Source organism: Mastomys coucha, unplaced genomic scaffold (assembly GCF_008632895.1).
Source record: "Mastomys coucha isolate ucsf_1 unplaced genomic scaffold, UCSF_Mcou_1 pScaffold11, whole genome shotgun sequence".
NCBI lineage: Eukaryota > Metazoa > Chordata > Mammalia > Rodentia > Muridae > Mastomys > Mastomys coucha.
The window spans coordinates 9,644,983-9,667,351 of NW_022196893.1; the positions used below are offsets into that span (position 1 = coordinate 9,644,983).

At 52.3% G+C, this 22,369-nt stretch overlaps 1 protein-coding gene across 6 annotated transcripts in view; it reads left to right on the forward strand.

The window, feature by feature from the left end:
- The window catches only part of Triobp (TRIO and F-actin binding protein), a 62,267-nt gene that overhangs the window by 14,395 nt on the left and 25,503 nt on the right, over nucleotides 1-22,369 (forward strand). For 3 of the 6 annotated variants that reach the window (XM_031348990.1, XM_031348984.1, XM_031348998.1), the window contains 4 exons: nucleotides 5,083-7,417; nucleotides 11,733-11,844; nucleotides 12,465-13,505; nucleotides 16,053-16,130. In XM_031348990.1, coding sequence (XP_031204850.1) covers nucleotides 5,083-7,417; nucleotides 11,733-11,844; nucleotides 12,465-13,505; nucleotides 16,053-16,130 — 3,566 coding nt within the window. Of the gene's footprint in view, nucleotides 1-5,082; nucleotides 7,422-11,732; nucleotides 11,845-12,464; nucleotides 13,506-16,052; nucleotides 16,131-18,250; nucleotides 18,389-22,369 lie in introns of those variants that run through there. The other 3 variants (XM_031349032.1, XM_031349006.1, XM_031349016.1) reach the window with 3 other exon arrangements.

Genomic DNA, 22,369 nt, shown 5'->3' on the forward strand with positions numbered 1-22,369 from the left:
TCACAGGGACCGTGGTGTGTCATCTCAATGACCAAGTCTGGCCTCCCGTGCAAACCTATGGCCAGAGCTAGGAGGAGGGAAGAGTCCCCAGAGGCAGTCAGGGTGCTGTTCTGAGAGAGGGCAATGGGGACCTCTGTTGTGCCAAGTCTATAGAGGTTGGTGAGGTTGGTGAGTTTGGCCAGCATCTTGCTGCGATGTGAGCCCAGTATGGTGGACACCATATTCTGTCCCTGGTATCTTTCTTCAGTGTGGTTAGGAGTTGGGGCTAGGGTGCCTGCTACCTCCCACCCCTTTCCTGATGGCTTTTCCTGGGCCCTGCAGGAGTCTCATCAATATGCACTAGTGAAGCTTGGGTCATGGTGCGCTCTGGGGTCTTGGGGGGAGTTAGCATGGGCCCTTGCCCTAGAAAGCTCACCATTCAGCAAAGCAGACAGACAGGAGCCAGCTGTAGTAACCCAGGTCAGAACGAGGGAATACACAGGAATGAGGGAAGACGTGGGTACAGGGCTGGCACAGGACATAAAGACTGTTTGGACCAAGGAGAGCAGGGTAGGGAGGCAGAACTCTGGGACCCATTGGCAGCTGCAGTTTAATTGTGGGTAAAGGGACACAGTGGGGTGGGCTGGCGGGGCCTCCTCAGCCTTGCCAAACAGTTGGGAGTCTCTTCCTTCTCTAAGCATGGTTTGGACAGAATGCAGTCAGAATGCAGTGAGGCAGGAGGATTAGAAGATAGGTAAACTCGTGGCAGCCACCCAGTAACATTCCGTTCAGTCCAGAGCTGATGCTGATGCTGAATTCTAGGGTGAGAGGTTGCTCCACAACCAGAATGTTCAGGGTCCTCACAGTGTTCCCTCAGACCACACTTGACCTACAGGGAAAGGCTCCCTGAGGCTGGGGAGCTTTGAAGATACTGCAGCAACCAAGAGGCCACTCAGTGTCCAACAAGCTGCCCCCCTGATGTGACTCCCGGGGACGGGATCACACACAGGACCTGGGTGTGGGGGTGCATGCCTGTGACCCTGCAAACGTGAGCTCCGGAATCTCTGTCCCTCCTGTCTCCACCTCTTCCATGCTGGGATTACAGGCAGGCCCCACACAGCCAGGCTTTTGCTTTGTTGCTCTTGAAAGTAGGTGGTATCCTCTCTGTGACCTACTTAGCCAGAATCTGTGGCCACTGTCCACCTGGTGGCCACTCGCTACATTGCATTCAGGGGCTAAGTAGGCACATCCCAGTTGGCAGAGCTCCCGGGTGTGTGTGTGTGTGTGTGTGTGTGTGTGTAGGACACAGATTGCCCAAGCACAACTGTGTACCTGCTCTGTATGGAGGCCTCATCCTGTGAGAGCCAGGTTCCTAGAGGATCTTAATGGGTGGGGTGGCAGGAGACAGCTCAAAACAGTAAGGCAACTGGAGGAGAGGCCGAAGCAGAACCACGGGTGGGAGCAGTATGGGTACTGCATCCTTACTGTGTGATGCATCCCTACTGTGTGCTGCACACCTCTGCAAGTCCCAGAGGCACCATGGGAATGCAAGGCCCTTCTGCACAGAGCTGCCAGGGGGCAGGTAATCTAGGAAGCGGACATGACGAAGGGCATGGAAGGCAGCCCCTGGGCAGGGACCCTAAGTACTAGAAGGATATAGTTAGGCAAAGACGGAAGGCTGCTTCAGGCAGGCGTCAGCAAGAGAAACAGCCTTGGGGTTGTAAGGCTCCTGTGTGGTGTTGGGGAACCTCAAAGAGTGGGTGCTGGGCCTTAGAGAGTGGGTGAGGCTGGAGAGGGGAAGGAGACAGTTCCTGCACAGCCAGAGTCTCATTCCAAATCCAGCAGGGAGGCCCTGGACGATATGATATTTTCCTTCTTTTCATTTTGAAATAATCCTAGATTCTCCGGGATGGTAGCTATAGTGGCTTCTGGACCCTTTGCCCCGGTGCCCCTAATGTTAGCTTCATGCACAACACAGAACATATGCAGAGGGTAGAGTTAAGAAACTCACATTGGTGGGGGCTGGGGGTTTGCCTCTCAGCACAGCACTTCCCTGGCTGTGTGAGACCCTAAGCCCCAGCCCCAGCCCCAGCAAGAAAACTAAGAACATTAACACAACACTATAAACTACAGACGAATCAGATCTACCAGTTTCCCTTCTACAATCTTTTTTTTTTTTAAAGCCTTATTTATTTATTATATGTAAGTACACAGTAGCTGTCCTCAGATACACCAGAAGAGGGCATTAGATTTCATTAAGGGTGGTTGTGAGCCACCATGTGGTTGCTGGGATTTGAACTCAGGACCTCCAGAAGAGCAGTCAGTGCTCTTACCGGCTGAGCCATCTCTTCAGCCCCTCTACGATCTCTTTGATTGTTACAAGATCTTGTTAAGGTATCTCTGGCCATAGCCGGGCAGTGGTGGTGCACGCCTTTAATTTCAGCACTTGGGAGGCAGAGGCAGGTGGATTTCTGAGTTCGAGGCCAGCCTGGTCTACAGAGTAAGTTCCAGGACAGCTGGGGCTACAGAGAAACCCTGTCTTGAAAAAAAAAAAGTATCCCTGGCCAGCTGCAACTTCTAGACCCCCTAGGTGGCCACAACTTTGCAGCAATCCTCCTGCATCATCCATCTCTCAAGTGCTAAGGTTACAGTTCCCACCAACCAATATCCTTTTTCTTTTTACTTATTTATTTTGTTTATTTTATGTATATGAGTATACTGTCACTGTCTTCAGACACCAGAAGACTTAATGAGAATCTCATTACAGATGGTTGTGAGCCACCATGTGGTTGCTGGGAATTGAACTCAGGACCTCTGGGAAAGCAGTCAGTGTTCTTAACGGCCGAACCATCTCTCCAGCCCCCCAAAATCCTTTTACTGACCCGGGACATAATGCAGGATCTCTGACTGCATTTAGTCACTTGGTCTCGTGTCTTTCCTCCTGTGTCACCTTCCTGGCCTCTCCTTACCTGCCTGCCCCTCAAGGGTTGTGAAAGCAGGGCAGACCAAGTCACCTTGCTTTGTCAGGGATGGGGGGAATTATGATACTTGACATAGAGCACTCATGCCAGCCATCCTCTTGAGACTGTCCTAACAAATGACAGTGACCATGGGTGGGGACTGGAGATGACAGAAGCAGGTAGATTTAGAGGACATTTTAGTGGGGCCCAGAGTCACTCCAGTGTGGAAAGTTCTGACTTCCCGACACCAGCTACCAGTGTAGCAAGGTTGGAGGGGATAGGGCTGTTTGTAAAAAGAGAAGTGTCCTTTTGTTAAGACAGGGTTTCTCTGTGTAGCCCTGGCTGTCCTGGAACTCACTCTGTAGACCAGGCTGGCCTCGAACTCAGAAATCCACCTGCCTCCGCCTCCCAAATGCTGGGGTTAAAGGTGTGCACCGTGACCGCCCAGGTGAGAAGTGCCCTCATGAAAGCAGCCATGGTTACTACTTCAGGGGAAGGAATAGGACATACAACCGGTGGCTAAGGGATTGTGAAGGGTGGCGGTTGACCCCAAGTTGGTGACAGCCAGGGGCTGCGATGTGGTGGTCACTGTTGAGAGCAGTTCATCCATCCTTCAGAACAGCACCCCAGTGACATCCTGGAGGTGCCTGAAGGGTTAGTCATTTTATATCTGCCAGAAGACATTTAAGGAAGGAAGGGTGAAGAGAGAGGTTGGCATGGGAGGGGTGGCATGGTGGCAGTAGTGTGACAACTGGTCGGTCACAACGGCTCTGTGTTCAGGAAGCACCTACAACAGTGGTTCTCATCCTCCTTTATGCTGTGACCCTTTAATACAGTTCTTCATTGTGTGGTGACCCCAACCCTACCATTGTTTTCGCTGCGACTTCCTAATGTGATTTTGCTGCTGTTACAAATAGGAATGTAAATATCAGCGCTTTCCCGTGGTGTTAGGCAACCTCTGTGAAAGCGTTCTACCCACCCAGGTTGCAACCCCCAGGTAGCGAAGCGCTGATCTAGATGTTCAGCTCAAGCTCCCCTCCCCTGTCCCTGTGTGTCCTCTCTTTTTAAAAATTCATTTATTTATTTGTGCGTGCATGTGTACATGTGCCAAGGTGCTTGTGTGGAGGTCAGAGGACAACCTCTCCACCATGTGGGTCCTGGGAATCAAATTCAGATCCTGAGCCTTAGCCGCAAGCACATTCACCCGCTGAGCCATTTCACCGGCCCTCCCTTGCTCTCCTCTAATTAGTCACTCTTTGGCCCGAGTGCCGGATAGGGGATAATGCTCCCCACATTTCAGCTGGCCTTTTCTTCTTTGGTTAACTCAAACTAGAAACACCCTCACAGACATGCTCATAGGTCTGTCCCCTCGTGAGTACATCTTGTTGGCAATATCAACTGTCGTATGTGGTAACCTGGTTAGGGGCTGAGTCTGCTCTGGGAGACCTGGCATTCTGCGTCTCTTGCACACCTGCAGGTGCCCATCACCAGCAGCTGCACTAGCCTTGCACATTTCCAGCCTCTGGGATGAGTGTTTGGGACAGGAGAGTAGGAAGAGTCCTTTGGTGTAGGCATAGATACAGACACTATACCTTGGCACCCATGAAAGTGGGTTCTTAGGCCGGGCGGTGGTGGCACACGCCAGCACAGAGGCAGGCGGATTTCTGAGTTCGAGGCCAGCCTGGTCTATAGAGTGAGTTCCAAGACAGCCAGGGTTATTCAGAGAAACCCTGTCTTGAAAAACCAAAAAAAAAGAAAGAAAGAAAAAAAAGAAAAGAAAGTGGGTTCTTAGAAGTGGGGGTGATTTGTGGTCATCTGACCCAGGAAGTAAACTTGAGGAGCCAAAGTCATCAAACAGATGCTCCTGGTCCACTCTGGAGGTCTCTCTGGGGTCACTGTTCTCCACAACTTTGATTTCTTTTGACATAGCCATGGCCTTCTCTATTTGGCACCATCCCATGAGTCATTGCATATCCATGGCCTGTCAGTAGAGGGGTACCTATGCTAGTCTCGGCCTAAATAGGAAGAGTGTGTCTCTTTGGAAGGGACACTGAAGCCTATTAGAAGCAGGTTGGGGGCTGTGCTAGTTTTCTGTCCTACCTGGATTCCTCTCCTCACCTTAGACGTCCTCATCTCTCTCCAGACTCTGGCAGTGGTGGACAGAGCGCCGGCCAGCACTGGGCGAAGCTGCGATCGGAAAGCGGCTACTTCTCTCTGGAGCGACAGCGCTCAGGGCAAACCCAGGCTTCCTCCGGGACACCAGTGAGCGGCCCTCGGACCACCGTCCAGGCTTCTTCTGCTCAAAGGGATGTTTTCCAGGCTGCTTCTATACAAGAAGCTCCCCAAACCCCCTCTCTGTCCCGAAACACCCAAAGGGACACCCAGCGGAACACCCCCAGAACTTCCTCTCCTTCAAGGGTATCCCAGCGGGACACTCCTAAAGTCATGTCCACCCAGCGGAAGAATACTCCACTTTCCTCTCCCCTCAGGGCTACTTCAGAGACCCTGAAGACCTCTGCCCCAGAAGACGGCCCCCATCTTACATCACCTCCATGTGCCCAAGAATCCTCTCTCAACAGAACTGCCCAGCGGGACAACTCTAGAACTTCCTGTGCCCAGAGGGACAATCCCAGGGCCTCCTCTCCCAACAGAACTGCCCAGCGGGACAACTCTAGAACTTCCTGTGCCCAGAGAGACAATCCCAGGGCCTCCTCTCCCAACAGAACCATACAGCGGGACAACCCCAGGACATCTTGTGCCCAGAGGGACAATCCCAGGGCCTCCTCTCCCAACAGAACTGCCCAGCGGGACAACCCCAGGACGTCTTGTGCCCAGAGAGACAATCCCAGGGCCTCCTCTCCCAACAAAACTACACAGCGGGACAACCCCAGGACATCTTGTGCCCAGAGAGACAATCCCAGGGCCTCCTCTCCCAACAGAACCACACAGCGGGACAACCCCAGGACATCTTGTGCCCAGAGAGACAATCCCAGGGCCTCCTCTCCCAACAGAACTGCCCAGCGGGACAACCCCAGGACTTCCTGCACATCACAGAATACCTCCAGGACCTCGTCTACCCAAGTAGACAAGACTACAGCTTCCTGCAGCAGATGGGAACATCTCCGAAGCGCCTGCACCCAACGAGACAACCCCAGGACCTTCTCTCAAGGTTGCACTCAAAGGGACAATCCAGGACCAGCCTCTCCCCGCCGTGCCACTCAGGGGAGTAGTTCCAGGAACCCTTCTCCCCACCGTACCAACAAAGATATCCCTTGGGCTTCCTTTCCCCTTCGGCCAACACAGAGTGACAGTCCCCGAACCTCATCTCCATCACGCACCAAACAAAACCAGGTGCCTTGGGCATCCATTTCTCTCCGGCCAACCCAAGGGGACAAGCCTCAGACCTCAGCTCCTACCAGACTAGCTCATAATGACCCTCCCCAGCAGTATTCGCCATCCCTGGCTACCTCCTCCTCCTCCTCTCATAACCCTGGCCATCCCAGTGCCTCTAGGACGTCATCACCTCTTCACCCAGCACCACGAGGGGCTCCCCAGACCTCTCTGGAGTCCTCTCAGCCACCATGCACTGTGTGCATTGGGCACCGGGACGCACCTCGCGCCTCTTCCCCACCTCGCTATTTTCAGTATGACCCGTTTCCCTTTTTCCCAGATCCCCGCTCGTCTGAGAGCGAATCACCCCACCATGAACCTCCCTACATGCCGCCTGCAGTGTGTATTGGGCACCGTGATGCCCCCCGGGCCACTTCGCCCCCTCGTCACACCCAGTTCGATCCCTTCCCCTTCCTCCCAGACACATCAGATGCTGAGAACGAGTCCCCCCAGCACGACCCCCCTCAGTTTCCCCCACCAGTGTGCATCGGGTATCGCGATGCTCCGCGGGCCTCTTCCCCACCTCGCCAGTTCCCAGAGCCCTCCTTCTTCCAAGACCTCCCCAGGGCCAGCACAGAGAGCCTTGTCCCTTCCACAGACTCTATGCATGAGCCTCCCCACATTCCCACTCCTGTGTGTATTGGGCACAGAGACGCTCCCTCCTTCTCCTCCCCACCACGCCAGGCCCCTGAGCCGTCCCTCTTTTTCCAGGATCCTCCTGGCACCAGTATGGAGAGTCTTGCCCCTTCCATTGACTCTCTGCATGGCTGCCCACTGCTGCCCCCCCAAGTTTGCATCGGCCATCGGGATGCACCCAGAGCGTCCTCTCCTCCCCGCCACCCACCTAGTGACGTAGGTCTCCTGGCACCCTCACCTCCACCAGGTAGCTCAGGCTCCCGGGGCTCAGCCCCGCCAGGGGAGACCAGACACAACTTGGAAAGGGAGGAGTACACCATGCTGGCTGACCTGCCCCCACCCAGGAGGCTGGCTCAGAGGGGGCCAGAGCCCCAGGCGCAGGGCAGCAACGAAGGCCGTACCCGCAGCCCTGGCCGAGCAGAGGTGGAGCGCCTCTTCGGGCAAGAGCGCAGGTGAGCCAGGGCAGGGGCAGCCAGGTGGGCTGGGGAGAACAGTTGGAAAGTTCCAGAAGCAAGAGTTCAAGACCTGCTGCCCACTGGCTCTACAGTCTTGGGCAAGTTACTCTCTCAGTCTGTATATTAGGGTTTTTTGGGTTTTGTTTTTCTTCCTGAGGTTGAAATAACACTCTGGGTAGCCAGGTAGTCAAAAACACTGGAGTCTGACGGTCTAAGTTCAAATCTGGGGTCAGAGCTCCCCTATATCTTATGATACCTGCTTAAAGCAATTTAACTTACTTAGGCCTCAGTTTCCTCATCTGTCAAAGGAGGAGAGACTATTAACAGCCCATTGATTTTTATTGAGGGGAAACTCCGGAAGGGTTTGATCCAGAGTGGTGGGTTTACTGTTTCTTCCCTGCATGAGGGAGAAAAAGAAAGTACCTGTAACTCGCTCTCTGTGCATTATGGGAAGATAGACATGCCATTTTACACGTATGGTCAGGGGCTGGGGATGTAGCTCAGTGACGGAGTGCTTGGCAGCATGTGCAGCCCTGTGCTTGATCCACAGCTCTGAGTAGATAAATGTCCTGGGTTTTATTCCTCTGAGTGCTGGGTATGGATCCCAAAATGTACACCTGCCAAGGAGATACTCTGCCCTCGCCCCCAGCCACGCCTTTACGGAAAAGCTCCCAGAATTACAGACTTTGAAAGGTTTAGGCATTGCTTTCCAGGGACAGGGATACAGAGAGCTGAGTCCTAGTGTCTATGAATAGTCATCGGAAGTATGCTACTGCTGGGACCCTCTCCCATCCCCCTGCTCGCCTGGCTGGGATTTTTCTTCTCTCTTCAGCAGAGCTGGCCCCTGAGGTTTTTTTTTTTGTTTTGTTTTGTTTTGTTTTGTTTTGTTTTTGGTTTTTTGAGACAGGGTTTCTCTGTATAGCCCTGGCTATCCTGGAACTCACTCTGTAGACCAGGCTGGCCTCGAACTCAGAAATCCACCTGCCTCTGCCTCCCAAGTGCTGGGATTAAAGGCGTGCGCCACCACATCCGGCTGCTTTTTTTTTTTTTTTAAAGATGCAGTTCCACTAATTAAAGATAAGAGAGATAAGGTAGGGGTACCTAGAAGACTGGAAACGTTGTGAGTATTATCTAGTGGGTTTTAGTATATGACCCACACAGTAATGTTAGAGCATTTCCAGCACTCTCTTTTTTGAGACAAGCTGTCCTGAAATTCCCACAGTAGACCAGGCTGGTTTTGAGTTCAGAGATCTGCCTGCCTCTGCCTCCTGAGCTCTGGCATGCTAAGGTTCTTTTCTTTGCTGGTCCTTAGGCAAGATTTCTGTTAGATTAGAATTTGGATGAGAAGTTTCATCTATTTGAATGCCCGTCCCAGTAAATTTGATTCATTTACTATCCAAGAGAGAAGTTTTGTTGACCCTTGGCATTTGTGTATTTCTTTCTTTGGTCTTTAAAAAAAGGAAAACCAATTTTGGGGAAGGAGTGGGTTGGAGACAGGGTCTCACTGAAGCCCAGGTCGGCACCGACCTCACAGTGCAGCCGAATGCAGGGTGAGTTCATGCTGGCTCTGTAACAGACATCACAAATGTGTTTACACATTTATTAGGTATTCTCTCTCATAGTTACTTATTTTTGAGATAGGGCTTTTCTGTGTAGCCCAGGCTGTTCTATCCTCCTGCCTCAGGCTTTTGGGTGCTAGCTATTATTACAGGTGTGAGGAAGCACAACTGACTCGCAGTTACTTCTGTCCTTTATTCTCCTCCCCATCCTACTAGATTGTCTTCCCATCTCAGTGGTATACCTCTGGGGTATTTTCTCTATCTAGTATGTTTCCAGGCGGCGTACCATTTGCCCTCTGTGGATGGCATGCATTTGTGTGAGAGGCAGAATTTATGAGGCAGCGGGGTGGCGTGTGTGACCAGGGTTGTATTTTTATTGTCTTCCATTTACTACTCTACTCTGATGTGTATTTATTGAGCATCTACTTTGCCCAAACTTTGTTCTGAGCCTGGAACACTTTTCTGGAAGAGTCATATTATAACAGTCAACAGTCTTCCTTGGGTCACCTAGACTTGGTGTCTTTGGTTCTTTAAAAAACAAACAAACAAGCAGGGCAGTGGTGGCGCACGCCTTTAATCCCAGCACTTGGGAGTCAGAGGCAGGTGGATTTCTGAGTTCGAGACTGGCCTGGTCTACAGAGTGAGTTCTAGGACAGCCAAGGCTACCTGTCTCGAAAAAGGCAAGAGAAATCCTGTCTTGAAAAAACTAAAAAAACTAAAAAAACAAAACAAAACAAAACAAAAAAAACACCAACAAACAAATAAAAACTATGTAGTCCTAGTTTGTCTGGAATATGCTATGTAGACCAGGCTAGCCTGGAACTCATAGTTGCCCCTGCTTCCCAGTACTGGGATTAAAGGTGTGTGCTACCCTCCTCTGTTGGTTCTTTGACACCATTTGGAGGCAAACAGGCCCATCTGAGAATCCTAAGGAAACTCGTTTCCTTGGTCAGCTACATCAACCCCTGGGAACAAGTTTCCCCAGGCAGGTCCTGTTGCAGAAGAGCTGGGTTTCCATGGTGTGTGTGTGTGTGTGTGTGTGTGTGTGTGTGTGTGTCAGGATCTTCCAGGGCTTTCAGTCCTGTCTTTCATAAGGGATAAGGGAAGACATATTGGAAGGAGTGACCATTGAGCGAGCTGGAGTTTGTATGGAAAATGCGTGTTGGAAAGAGACAGGACATTTGCACCTTCCCATTAGGTCCCCGTCAAGTTGAAGAAGACTTTGCTTCATTGAAGCTCCTAGACGTGAGTTCTGGGGGAAACTTGCTCAAAGGCCTTACAATTGATTAAAAATGGAGCCTCATCAGGGAGCCCTCAAACTTAGAATCCAGGGACTTCAGGACTGCTAAGGATCCAGCAGCCTCCAGAACTAATTCTAATGACACCAGCCAAAGCCACAGGACGATAGCAAAGCCTGATGCCACACTGCTGGTTGGTTTGAGACAGGGTCTCACGCTGCCCAGCTGGCCTCCAGCTTCCCACATAGTCAGCGATGACCTTGAACACCTGGTCTCCCTGCCCTACCTCCTGAGCACTGCGGTCTCCGGTGTCGTCATGCCCGTGGTCCGTCCCTTCTGCAAACCCCTGCAGTGTTCTGCATGGTTCTTCAGCTGCACAGACTTGGGAGAGACAGTCCCCACAGCCCCCTCACAGACCCCCACCCCTTGTCTCCTTTTGGGACTCACTCTGGGCTCACTGAAAGCTTCTCTTCTTCCTGGTGTCGCTCGTGGTTTTGCTCAGCCACCACCAGTCATGGCTCTACTGATTTTACTTATTTTTGCTGTTCTGGGGCTGGGCCCTAGGATCTCACACATGCTTCTTTCCATTTCCAGCTTAGATGACGTCCAGTAGCCAGAGCCCACAGAAGGTAAAGGTTCATGGAGGTTGAGTCTTTTGTAGTAACTCTCTTACTAGGAGAGGGAACAGGCTGTCCTGAGCCTGTTAGATTTATAACAGTGGTACCACGTAAAGTCTAACCATGGCCACTCATTGTTAACCCACACAAGTCTCTGGAACCGAGGATTTTGGCATGGGCTGAAGGTCATCTCATGGTGACATTTGCTAGTGACCTTTCTGCAATTATTGTGTTGGAGAGAACTGTTTCTTCCTGGTCATCCAGCCAGGAGCTGTTTTGCCAGTGGTTGTGAAGGGGCAAGCAAGCATTCTCAAAACTGAGTGATAGAGTTTGGTTTAGCTCTAAGAGAAGCACAGAATGCAGCTGGCTCGAGGAATCCTCACTTTGCATCTGGATGGGGAAAGGGCAGAAAGATGGGAAACAGGGTGCCCAAACATTCACCCCCCCTTGTCCTGTCAAAGTAGTTGCACCACATTAAGTGGGACTTCATGGCACACAAGGGCTTGGTATCTAGAATGTAGGAAGTGCTCAATAAATTTTTTTTTAAACATTGTGATTATTTTTGCTCAGTGCCTGGTACTCGATAGATGCTCAATAAATCTGAATTCCCACAAGAACTAGTCTAACCTTTGTTGGGGGTGGCTAGCTACTTGGTGGCTCGTGGCTGCATGAGGTGGGTGAAAGCCATGGGCTCCTCCCCACCCTCACTCCTGTATCTTCTTCATGGTCTTAGGAGTCAGATTACATGTCCCCACTTTCCAGAAGGGGACACTGAGACCCTGAGAGGGTCATCCTCACTTTGGGCCTTCAATGAGTCTTTGATCAGGGGTGACTGGGGAATGCGGGGCACTGGAGTGGAGTCCCCAGGGCCCTCTGGAACAGCTACATTTCCTCATAGGAAATCGGAGGCACCGGGGGCCTTCCAGGCTCGGGATGAGGGACGGTCACAGCGGCCCAGCCAAGGTCAGAGCCAACTTCGAAGACAGTCCAGCCCTGCCCCCAGCAGGCAGGTGAGAACTGCTAGCCACCAGCCCTCACGAGTGATCACTGCCTCTCCCAAGACCCTTGGTTCCAGGCATGTGTCCTGGGCAGGGAGGTCCTCTGTGAGAAGGGTTGGTCCCCAGCATGGGATTGAACTGTACTCTTTTTCCATGGGCCAGGAGCTCTTGGCAAGATGCATGGGACTCCATGCAAATCCTTTGAAGATGTCCCCTCAGAGCTGTCCCCTTGGAGGCACCTGCTATCTTGCTATCTCTGAGAGCCACAGGTGCACCCGGCAAGCTCTTGGGGCTGCCTCATCCAGCCTTGAGATTGGATCTCAAATGAAACTTAGAGAGCAAGGCACACCCCAGTGGCACAGTTACCCACGGTGGAAATTCGGGTACCTGATAGCTTAGGGAGGGGAGTCTGGAAAGTGAGCAGCTCTCTGCAGATCTCTTTCTGTAGCAGAGGAAAGTGTGTGAGATGGGAGAGCTGCACGCCGCAGAGAGAGAGAGAGAGCTGTGGCTTCCCACCTGCTTTGATCCAGGCTTCTAAAGAGACACAGTCTCACTTCTGGGGCTTGGCTAAGACAGACAGCGACTACCTGGTACAGTCGGGAGCCTCACCAGTCCCTTCACCTCATCCACAGGTGACCAAGCCCTCTGCCAAGCAGGCAGAGCCAATCCGGCAGAGCAGAACAGGACCTCTACATCCTAGGAGTCCTGAAAGGCGGCCTGAGGGAGACCGCCAGCTCCAGAGGACCTCACCACCTGCCAGGACATCAGCCAGGCCCCCTGAGAGGAAAGTTCAGATAGAGAGGCATCTGGAGAGTGGCTACACTGGCCTGAGGCAGCCTCCGGGAGGGTGGCAGAGCCAGGAGGGGCTGTCAGGACCCCAAAGTCCTAACAGACACCCAGAAAAGAGCTGGGGCAGCCAGGAAGAGAGCTCAAGCCTGGGGGGTTGGCCAGAACCTGAGGGTCCCAGCCTGGAGGGGATATGGAGGGGCCCTCCCCAGGAGCACTGGGAACAGTGGGGACATTCAGAGGCCTGGGAGGAGCCTCTCAGTAATGGGATCCAGGGGGGCCCCACAAGGGGCCAAGGTAGACTTCAGGAGTTGTCCAGGCCCCACCAGCCTATACCTATCCCAGAGAACTCCTGGGCGGGCCCAGCAGAATGCTTGTGTGCCCGGCAGCCTGAGGCCAGCACTGTCATGGGCTGGAAGGCTGAGGGAGCATCCCCACATCAGCGTAGTGCTGAGAGGCCACCCGACCTAGATTGGAGGGATCTGCTAGGGCTTCTCCGGGCACCTGAGGATGGGGCCTGGACTCGGCTCCCAAGGCTGGACTGGGAAGGCCTCCTGGAGCTCCTGCAGGCTAGGCTGCCCCAAAAGGACCCAGCTAGGCACTGGCATGACCCAGCCAAGGCTTCAGAACCCGAGGTGGGTTCCTCAGGCACAGAGGACACCCTGAAGACAGAGTCACAGACCCAGCCTGAAGGATGGGCCAAGGCCACCCTAGCCAATGGACACAGGCCCGGTCAGCAGTCTGAGAGCCCAGCACAGCTACCCAGCCCTGCCTGTACCTCCACCCAGTGGCCAACAACCAAAGTGACAAGTGGACCAGAAACTTCACCTCTGCCTGCTCTGGAGCAGATAGATCACCCAGAGAGCCACAGCCCACCAGACCTGGGGGTAAGTCTGCCCCATATCTGAAGGGTGTGCAGCAAAGACCATTGTTTCAAACTGTGCCCCCCCCCCCCCCCCGCCATGGGATAGCAAGGCACCTGGCAGTTCTGTCACCAGCTCACAAGCAGTGTCCTAGGCCACATATGCCATGCACAGTGGAGAAGCAGCTTCCACTGTCCCCAGTTTACAGATGAAGAAACCGAGGCCCATATGCATTAGAATTTCCCAGGAATCATACCTGCAGGGGTTTTACTAAGGCATCCCACTCCAAAGGCCGTGCTTACTGCACCATCGGCCTCTCTCCCACCCCATCCTGTCGACTGTCTAATTCAGTACGGAGACCCCAGGGGTGTAGGGTCAGATGGCATGGCCTCGGGTTGCCATCAGGCTATGGGAAGGCAGGCCAATCGCAGGATGCTCAGGGGTCAGGGGTGGGGGTGGGGTAGGGATCCAAGATGTCTCCCAGTGGTCTCTAGCTTGCTTTAGTCTGACTTCTTACAGGGGAGGTGGGAGGTCAGAAAGATTGGGGTTCCTCTACTTGAGAGACTAGTCGATGGTGAATGGGGTGGGGGTGGGGGTGGCTCACACAGGGAGAAGAGACTGTAGAGTGCTCACTGGGTAGGGATACTAGCCAGGATAGATCCAGTGCTGAACCTAGTGATGCCTCCAACCAAGCCCAGAGCATTGGTGTGTGTGTGTGTGTGTGTGTGTGTGTGTGTGTGTGTGTGTGTGCACGTGTTCGTGTGTGCGTGTGTATGTTCGTGTGTGTGTATTCGTGCATGCGTGTGTATGTGTGTGTGCGTGCGTGTGTGTGTATGTCCGTGTGTGTGTGTATGTGCATGTGTGTGTTGTGTGTGTGCGTGCATGTGTATGTGCGTGTGTGTTCGTGCGTGTGTGTTCATGTTGATGTGCATGCGTGTGTGTGCATGCATGTGTGTGTTCGTGTGTATGTGTGCGTGCGTTTGTGTGTTCATGTGTGTGTGTGTGTGCATGCGTGTGTTGGGGGTGGCTGCACTGCACCCTGACTGCAGTTCTGTAGGAACACATGTGTCGTACATATCATACATGTGTCATACATGTGTCAATCCAGCGTGAAGGACAAAGCGGAGAACTCCCCGGTCCTTCTGTAATGAAGATGCTTGCCGTGTCATCCAATGCCCCTTCCTCTGTCTTCCTCCCCATACTTTGTGCTTACCGTGCTGGGCTAGCTGGAGGACTCTGTACATCATGTTTTTGCACATGCTGTTCTCGTCGCTGCTGCTGATTCCGCCCTCCCTTGTCACCTGCCAAATGTCTGTTCACTGCTTAAGTCTTAGATCTAATGTTCTGTCCTCTGGTGCTGATCCCACCTTGGGGCCGGCAACATTCCCCTTCTGCCCTTCACAGCTATGCTTCCATCCATCCGTCACGTGGGATATGCGTTTCCCCTTAGAATCACGGCACAGGTCAACAATGTGGCTTGGTGGTAGGGCACTTACGCAGCATGCTCAAAGCCGTGGGTTCAGTTTCCAGCACCATAAGACAAGCAAGTATGAGCTCTATGGGGTCAGGGGCTGTGAGTAGTTTATCTCTGTGCCTCTGGCTCTCAGCCCAAGGCCTGATGGAGAAGAGGTGTTCAACTTAGTGGCTGGTAGGTCAGTGAATCCGTGGATGCCTTGTGGCACACAGAGAGCGAGTGGATGGTCGAGTAGCTAGGTGATGAGTAAAGGATGGCTGAATGGATGATGGTCAGATGGTAGATAGATGGGTGGGGGACGGGCAGTGGTGGTTGTTCAGTGATGGATGAGCATAGGGCTGGGTGGGTAAACATTAAGTGGAGTATGACGTGGATGGATATGTGTTTAATCAATGACGAGTGACCGCTGGAAGGATGAGTAGATGGGTGAGTGGATGGGGGAAGCTACATGATGGTAGATGGCTGGCTGGGTGGCAACCAAATGAAAGGTGCATGTAGAATGGCTGGCAGACAGCGATGGGCAGTGGGTGACAGGAGTGTAATGTGGGACACATGCAGGATGACTGGATGGACACCATGGATCGAGTGATGTTGGATGAAGAGAAAATAGATGGAAAATTTAGAAGGTAGATTGATGGGTGAATCATGGGGATGACCGAGGCTAAGCTATGGTCTTCCTTCTCTTTCTTTCTCTCTTTCTTTCTTTCTTTCTTTCTTTCTTTCTTTCTTTCTTTCTTTCTTTCTTTCTTTCTATCTCTCTCTCTTTCTCTCTCTCTCCCTCCCTCTCTCTCTCTCCCTTTCTTTCTTTCTTTCTTTCTTTCTTTCTTTCTTTCTTTCTTTCTTTCTTTCTTTCTTTAATTGTGTGTGTGCACACATGTGTCCACATGGCTCATGTGTTTTGGCTTTTAATTTTATGTGCATAGGTGTTTTGCTTACATGTAGGTCTGTGTGAGGACATCAGAATATGGAGCTACAGACAGTTGTGAGCTGCCATTGTGGGTGTTGGGATTTGAATATGGGTCCTCTGGAAGAGCAGTCAGTGCTCTTAACTGCTGAGCCATCTCTCCAGCCCCAGCTGTGTTCTTTCTTATCTCCAGTTCCAGCCAGAGGAACCTGAGGCATCAGAACCAAGCAGAGGCGAAGACTCACTGGCTGACCAGAAGCAGGCTGACTCGGTAGTTGGGTCCTAGGCTTGGGCACAAGGGGAGGGGGAAAGGAAAGAAAATCAGGTTGGAGGTGGGATAAGCTCCTTCAAAGACCTCTGGGACCATCATGAACCAGACTGGCTCTGCCATGAGGTCTTAAGAAGAGGAGCTTTGGAGGAGGTGGTCAGCAGAGCCACCATCAAGTGGGGACCTGGGTGGGGATGGTCCTGGGGTCAGAAGCCCAGGGCTCTGCTTCTGACTTACTGGTACACTATCCTTCCCTAAGCAGGTCCCAATAGTTCCTGAGAGCAATATTTTTTTGAGTCTATAGGGCTGCTGGGCCAGGCTTCCTGGAGCTGGGATCTGGAGTAGCAGAGTGAGTTAAAGGAGGTGCTGCAGCATCCTGGAGGACCCTGAAGCTCTGCAGGGTCCTGGGGGCCAGAGCTATATGCAGGGGATGGCCACGGAGGCATCCTGGGCCTGGCTGTAGTAGCATAGCTATGCCCTGCTCCTCCTTCATACCTGCAAATAGACTGTTCTCACCAGAAATCTCTGAAGGGGAGTGGCAGAGGCAGAGGCAGAGGCAGACAGCAGGCAGGCAGTGTGAGGGAGGACGCCGTGGCTTCGCTTTTTCCTTCTCCATTGTTCCCCATGCTGCCTCCTGAAAAGTTAGAGGTGACCAGTAGCCAAGTGTGGCCCGTCACTGATCAGAGCCGGGGACAGGTATATGCTGTCCAACCCATCTGTACCGACAAGGGAACAGCCTCCCTGTGGTGGGACCCAAAGTAGAAGCTAGGACTCTGCTTCCCTACGCAGGGTTCCCTCTGCTCCCCACCCCCACCCTTGTCTTCCTGCTTCCTGGCTCTGTCACATCTATATGCCTCTGTCTGCTTGGTGGCCAGTCTTTTCTGTGAAATGGGAAGGGAGCAAAGGACCCCTGTCACTAACAGGGGATGGGACAGAAGACTCCTGTCATTACAGGGGCGCTAACAGCTTCACTCTTCCTCTTTTGGGGGTGATTTCTTCATGCTTTGTGAGCTAAGAGGAAATTGGCAATATGGAAAGCCCTGACCCCCACCCCAGGCCTCCTCTACTGGACAGAAGTGTTAACTACTTCATTCATTCTTCATTCATTCATTCACCTGTTCCTACTCACAACACATAGTGAGCACCATCTGTGTGGGGGTATAAGTTGAAGAGAGCCAGCATGGTGGTTCCATGTGGTGGTCAGGGCTGTGGGTTGTGAAGGGAGTGTGGTCACGGGGAACACTCCTTTCTCCAAAGCTCCCTGGCACCTGTGAATTGATACTTCAAACACCATTCCAGAGACTTACAGTTTCCAGAGGACTGGGACGTTCTGCCCCCTCTCCTCAACCTGTCACCTGCTGTGTGGCTTTGGGCCAGGCTGTCCACTTTGCTTGGTGACTTAGTTGCCCGGTAGAGATGATGTCATGATGGACACACTAGGGCTCTGCCATATGCATCTGTATTAAGTCGGTGATTCATTCCTTTCAAGGTAATGCCCCAAAGGCCAGGCAGATGAAGAAGCTCCTGATGAGAGCCAGACCTAGGGTCACATGTGTGACCCCTTGTCACTGGATGGTAACTGCTGAGAGGAAGGTGGACCTAGACCTCCATTATCTTTTAGATGTTTCAAGAGAAATCAGAAATATGTATCTAATGTTTCTTTAAATGTGGTTTTCATTTGGGCCTCATGTAGCCCAGGTAGACCTCAAACTTGCTATGTTGCTGAGGCCAGTCTTGAATTCCTGATCCTCCTGCCTCCACCTCTGAAGTGCTGAGATCACAGGTGTGCATGACCACACCTGGCTCAAGTGTTTTTAATGTTAGAACCAGATTGGCACACACCACAGTAGTTAAATGTCTGTGGCCCACTCCTTGGCAGTCTGCGGTTTGACCTTTAGGTTTTTGGATACAAATCCCAAGGGTGTGTGGAATCCTAGAGCCCCTGTTGGTCAAACACCAGGTAGTATAAGCAAGATAACGGTTTTTCCCTTTGCAGCTGTGGTGGGGGAGGGAGGTGGGAGCCCCAGGCCTTTGCAGTAGCAGAATGGTCAGAGGATGCTGTGGCCAGGGATGCCTCATCCCACCAAAAGGACCTACAGCCAACACCAGACCCTGTTTGACAGGCAGACAAGAGGCCAGCAGAGGGCAAGGCTGGGAGCCCACTCAAGGGCCGACTGGTGACTTCATGGCGGATGCCTGGGGACCGGCCCGCGCTGTTCAATCCGTACCTGCTGTCTCTGGGGGTCCTCAGGTGGCAAAGGGTAGGCTGGCTCCTGAGGGGTTGGAGGGGTGAGGGTGGATAGAGAAGGGAAGTGGGGAGGAGGCTGGGACTAGCCAAGAGAGAGGGGCACTTAAGAGGGAGGAGTGGGGGAACCTCATGGAAGGAGAGGATGCTTCAAAAGCTCTGACAGGCTCTGGGAGATGGGCTTTTTCTGCCTCGGTGCAGGGCGCAGATCCTGCAAGCTTTTAGGTTGAAGGATGTTTGGGTAATGTGCAATCAGCAACTACTAGCCTGGGCCAGTGAGCCAGGTGGGGGGAGGGGAGAAGGAGGAGGGCCTAAAGGGGCTCTGAGATTACAGAGTGTGTCTCAGACTTGGGCCTGGGCCAGTTTCACAAACATCTGGCCTTACGTAACCCATCTCCTGCCTAGAGAGGCCTGTAAACATTGGGGCCTCTGGTCGGGGCTTCCTCCAGGGCAAGGGGAGGAGGTAGCTATGACTTGTCCTCTCCTGCCCCTCCGTAGCAAGCAAGAAGCAACCAAGGGCTGGCTTTGGGGGGTTCACTTGTGTCAGTAACTGGGTGATTCCTGGACTTTCTCGTTGGTGCTGGGCCATGACGCTGCAGGGCCCTTGGAGGCAGACACCGATTTTTACACAGTTGGAACTGGGGCTCACAGAAATGAGCTGACAGCCAGGATATCACTGGGCTGGTTTTGCACAGTCCCCAGTGAGAGCGTGACAGAGGACATCAGAGCACGGAATGTCACATCTGTCACACCCATTAGCTGGAGTGGTTCATGGAGCTGCCTGAGATTAAGGGGAAGAAGCTCAGGATGCCCAGAGGCTGTGGGGGAGATGTGGGGGGGAAGTGCTGTCCCCCATGTTTCCCATCTATGTCATGGATTCTGCCCTGCTGTTCTCTGTGGGCAGAGATACCCATGCCAGCCAAGCAAACATGGCTAACTGGGTGCAGGGGTCCTTCAAGCCATGGGCAGGATTTGTCTTATCAAAATATGGAAAGGTCACCAATTCACAGCAGGGCAGGGAGGAGTGCTGGGGAAGGCCGTGGTGGAGAGAGGCGTGAGATAAGTGTGGGGCTGTTGTTCGTGTTCTATATGCCACCGGGAATTGTGTACCTTCTATACTCCCAGTCCCATGTCCCATGCAGGTTGTGCCTGACTCTGTTTGGTCCTCATCTCAAGGACAAGTAGATTCATGTTGTCCACACACTGATGTGTAGAAGTGAAGTCTCTTGTTCCATATCACACATGGATATATCTGAGTGCTCTGGCCTGCTCTGGCCAATCTGAGCTTTAAATTGTTACAAACCCACCCTTGTGGTGCTGACTCCCATAGCCCTCGAGCTTCATTACCCATCATGTCGCCTACCAGACTGTGGCAGCTGAGGCTGGGTGAGGTTGGGGGCAATGATGTTTTTATCTGGGGACTGGAATTGTAAGTGCCAGAGACCTGGGGCAGGCATTGCTGAGGAGCCGTAAAGCTGCCTGGAAGTCTGTCTCTGCCCACACCTGGCTGTGTGCTGAGCTATTCGCTCAGGCAAGGGGATGGGCATGGGGAGCACTAGGCAAGGAATCAGATGCAGGAAGCATGGGATGAAGAGTCAGATGCAGAAAGTACAGGGCAAAGATTTTTCCCCCAATGTTGGGAACAGAACCCAAAGCTTTGTGTGTACCACACTGTGTCATGAAACTATGTCCCTGGACCTCCCAGGCAAGGTACTTGGATGAAGGGATCGCTAGGCGAGGAATGGAATGGGAGCATTGTGCAGTGAGTTTCTAAGTTTGGCTGGAACATGTTTACACTGAGGCTTGAAGGGTGAAGAGAATTTTCAGGCATCTTTTTATAGGGTAGCAGGAGAGAGAAAACTGCCTTCTTCTCCCTCTTCTTTCCTTCTACCCCCACGTGTTTGTGTGTGTCTGTGTGTGTGTCTCTGTATATCTGTGTGTCTCTGTGTTTGTGTGTGTCTGTGTGTTTGTGTATCTCTGTGTGTCTGTGTGTGTCTCTGTGTGTGTGTGTATGCATGCATATACAGAAGGCAGGAAGGGAAGTGCTCCATACACAGTAGTCTAGAGTCCAAAGGTCTGCCTTTATAGGGGATTCTAGAAGTCCAGGATTGTGTCCTTCATATGGAAGAGGCATGTATAGAAATTAGCACAGACCTAGGCAGGTTATAAAAGATTCTGACTGGGCAAAATCCAGTATATTGAGCTCATCACCAGCACTGAGGTTCCTGGCTGGCGATTACCAGGAGGTGAACTTTAGTGGATAGGAGCCAGGGGAAATAGTGCTTTCTAAGCCCAGGCACCCAGTGGTAGGGGTTTTCTCTTCTTACTCAGTCTCTAAGGGATGACAACTGTTGAGGAATGCTAGCAAGGGTGGGAAGAATACGGGGACCAAACGGCCAGTGTCTTGAGTAAATGAATTTAACATGTGGATTTGTGTACTGTGATGAGGAGACTTCAACAGAGATGCCAGGAAAAGAATTCAGCTTGCTGGGTTCTGAGTCTTCATCTATGAAATGGGCCACGATTCAGTACCATAGTAATTACAGCACCCAATACATATTTATTTCTTTGGTTTTGAGACAGGGTTTTTTTTTGTTTGTTTGTTTTTGTCTTTTTTGTTTTGTTTTGTTTTTAGACAGGGTTTCTCTGTGTAGCCCTGGCTGTCCTGGAACTCACTCTGTAGACCAGGCTGGTCTCGAACTCAGAAATCCGCCTGCCTCTGCCTCCCAAGCGCTGAGATTAAAGGCGTGTGCCACCATTGCCCGGTGAGACAGGGTCTTTATATGAAGCTCAGTCTAGCCTTCAAGTCACTATTTGTGGTGATTCTCCTGCCTCTGTATCCCAAGTGCTGAGATTACAGGTGTGCACCCCCATGTTTTTTGTTTGACAGAATATTGCTATGTAGCTCAAGCTAGCCTAGAATTACATGTTACTCATGCTGGGTTGGAACTCTTTTTTTTTTTTTTTTTTTTTTTTTCGAGACAGGGTTTCTCTGTGTAGCTCTGGCTGTCCTGGAACTCAGAATTCCTCCTGCCTCTGCCTCCCAAGTGCTGGGATTAAAGGTGTACACCACCACTGCCCGGTTGGACTGGAACTCTTGATCCTCCTCTCTCTCCCTCCTCCTCAGCCTATACCAGCATGCCCAGCAAAAGCAATGCCTCTCCACATCAAGATGGCAAAGTATCTGAAACTGCAAGTAATCCAGGCTTCCTGGTCCACACCTAAGCTAACTAGAGGCAGAGAAGTTGTTTTAATTATTTGACTTGGTTAACATTCATGGGTGATCACATCAAGTGTGAGAGTCATTCAAATTCCTTGCTTAAACTAACAGGGTTGAATGGCTACTGCCACCCAGGCTTCCAGTGCAATCTGCAGCCAATTCCACCAAGGTCCTTCCTCACCTGCAGGACCACAGTTAAGCTTCCACGGGCAAAGAAAATACAACACATTGATAAGGGAGCTGGGAACGAGAGCAACAGGTGTACACCCACATCCGGGAACCCAGCACTTCTTAGCAAAAAAGTCCCACCTGGGAAACTTCGAGGAAGTTTTATGTCTCTATGTACCACTCCAGAACTCATGTAGTGCGCAGCTTACTTGCTAGAATTCTCTCCCCTTCCCTTTCCCATCCTCCCCAGTCCTCCCTCTCTGGGAGACCTCGGCCAAGTAAGTCAGTCCAGTGTTTGAGCTGCGTTCTCATAGGTAAAACAGAAACAAATGAGCCCCCTTCTCAGGGGAGTACGAACGCCAACTCTGCGGGTAACTAGTGGGGCTCGCAGAGTCTTCAGTTGAGTGCTGTACTGCGTTCGCCTTGCAACCCTGGCGCCTTGGCCAGAGGAAACCATCCCTCTGGCGGGGGAACCAAGGCTCTCCGTCTCGGCCGTGCGACCGGCCTGCCCCGCCCCTACGCGGTCTCCGGCGCAGTCACCTGCACGCAGGCCCTTCCTTCCTGCGAGCCGCCGGCCGGCCGCAGCCAGGCCCTCCCTGCCCGCCGCCC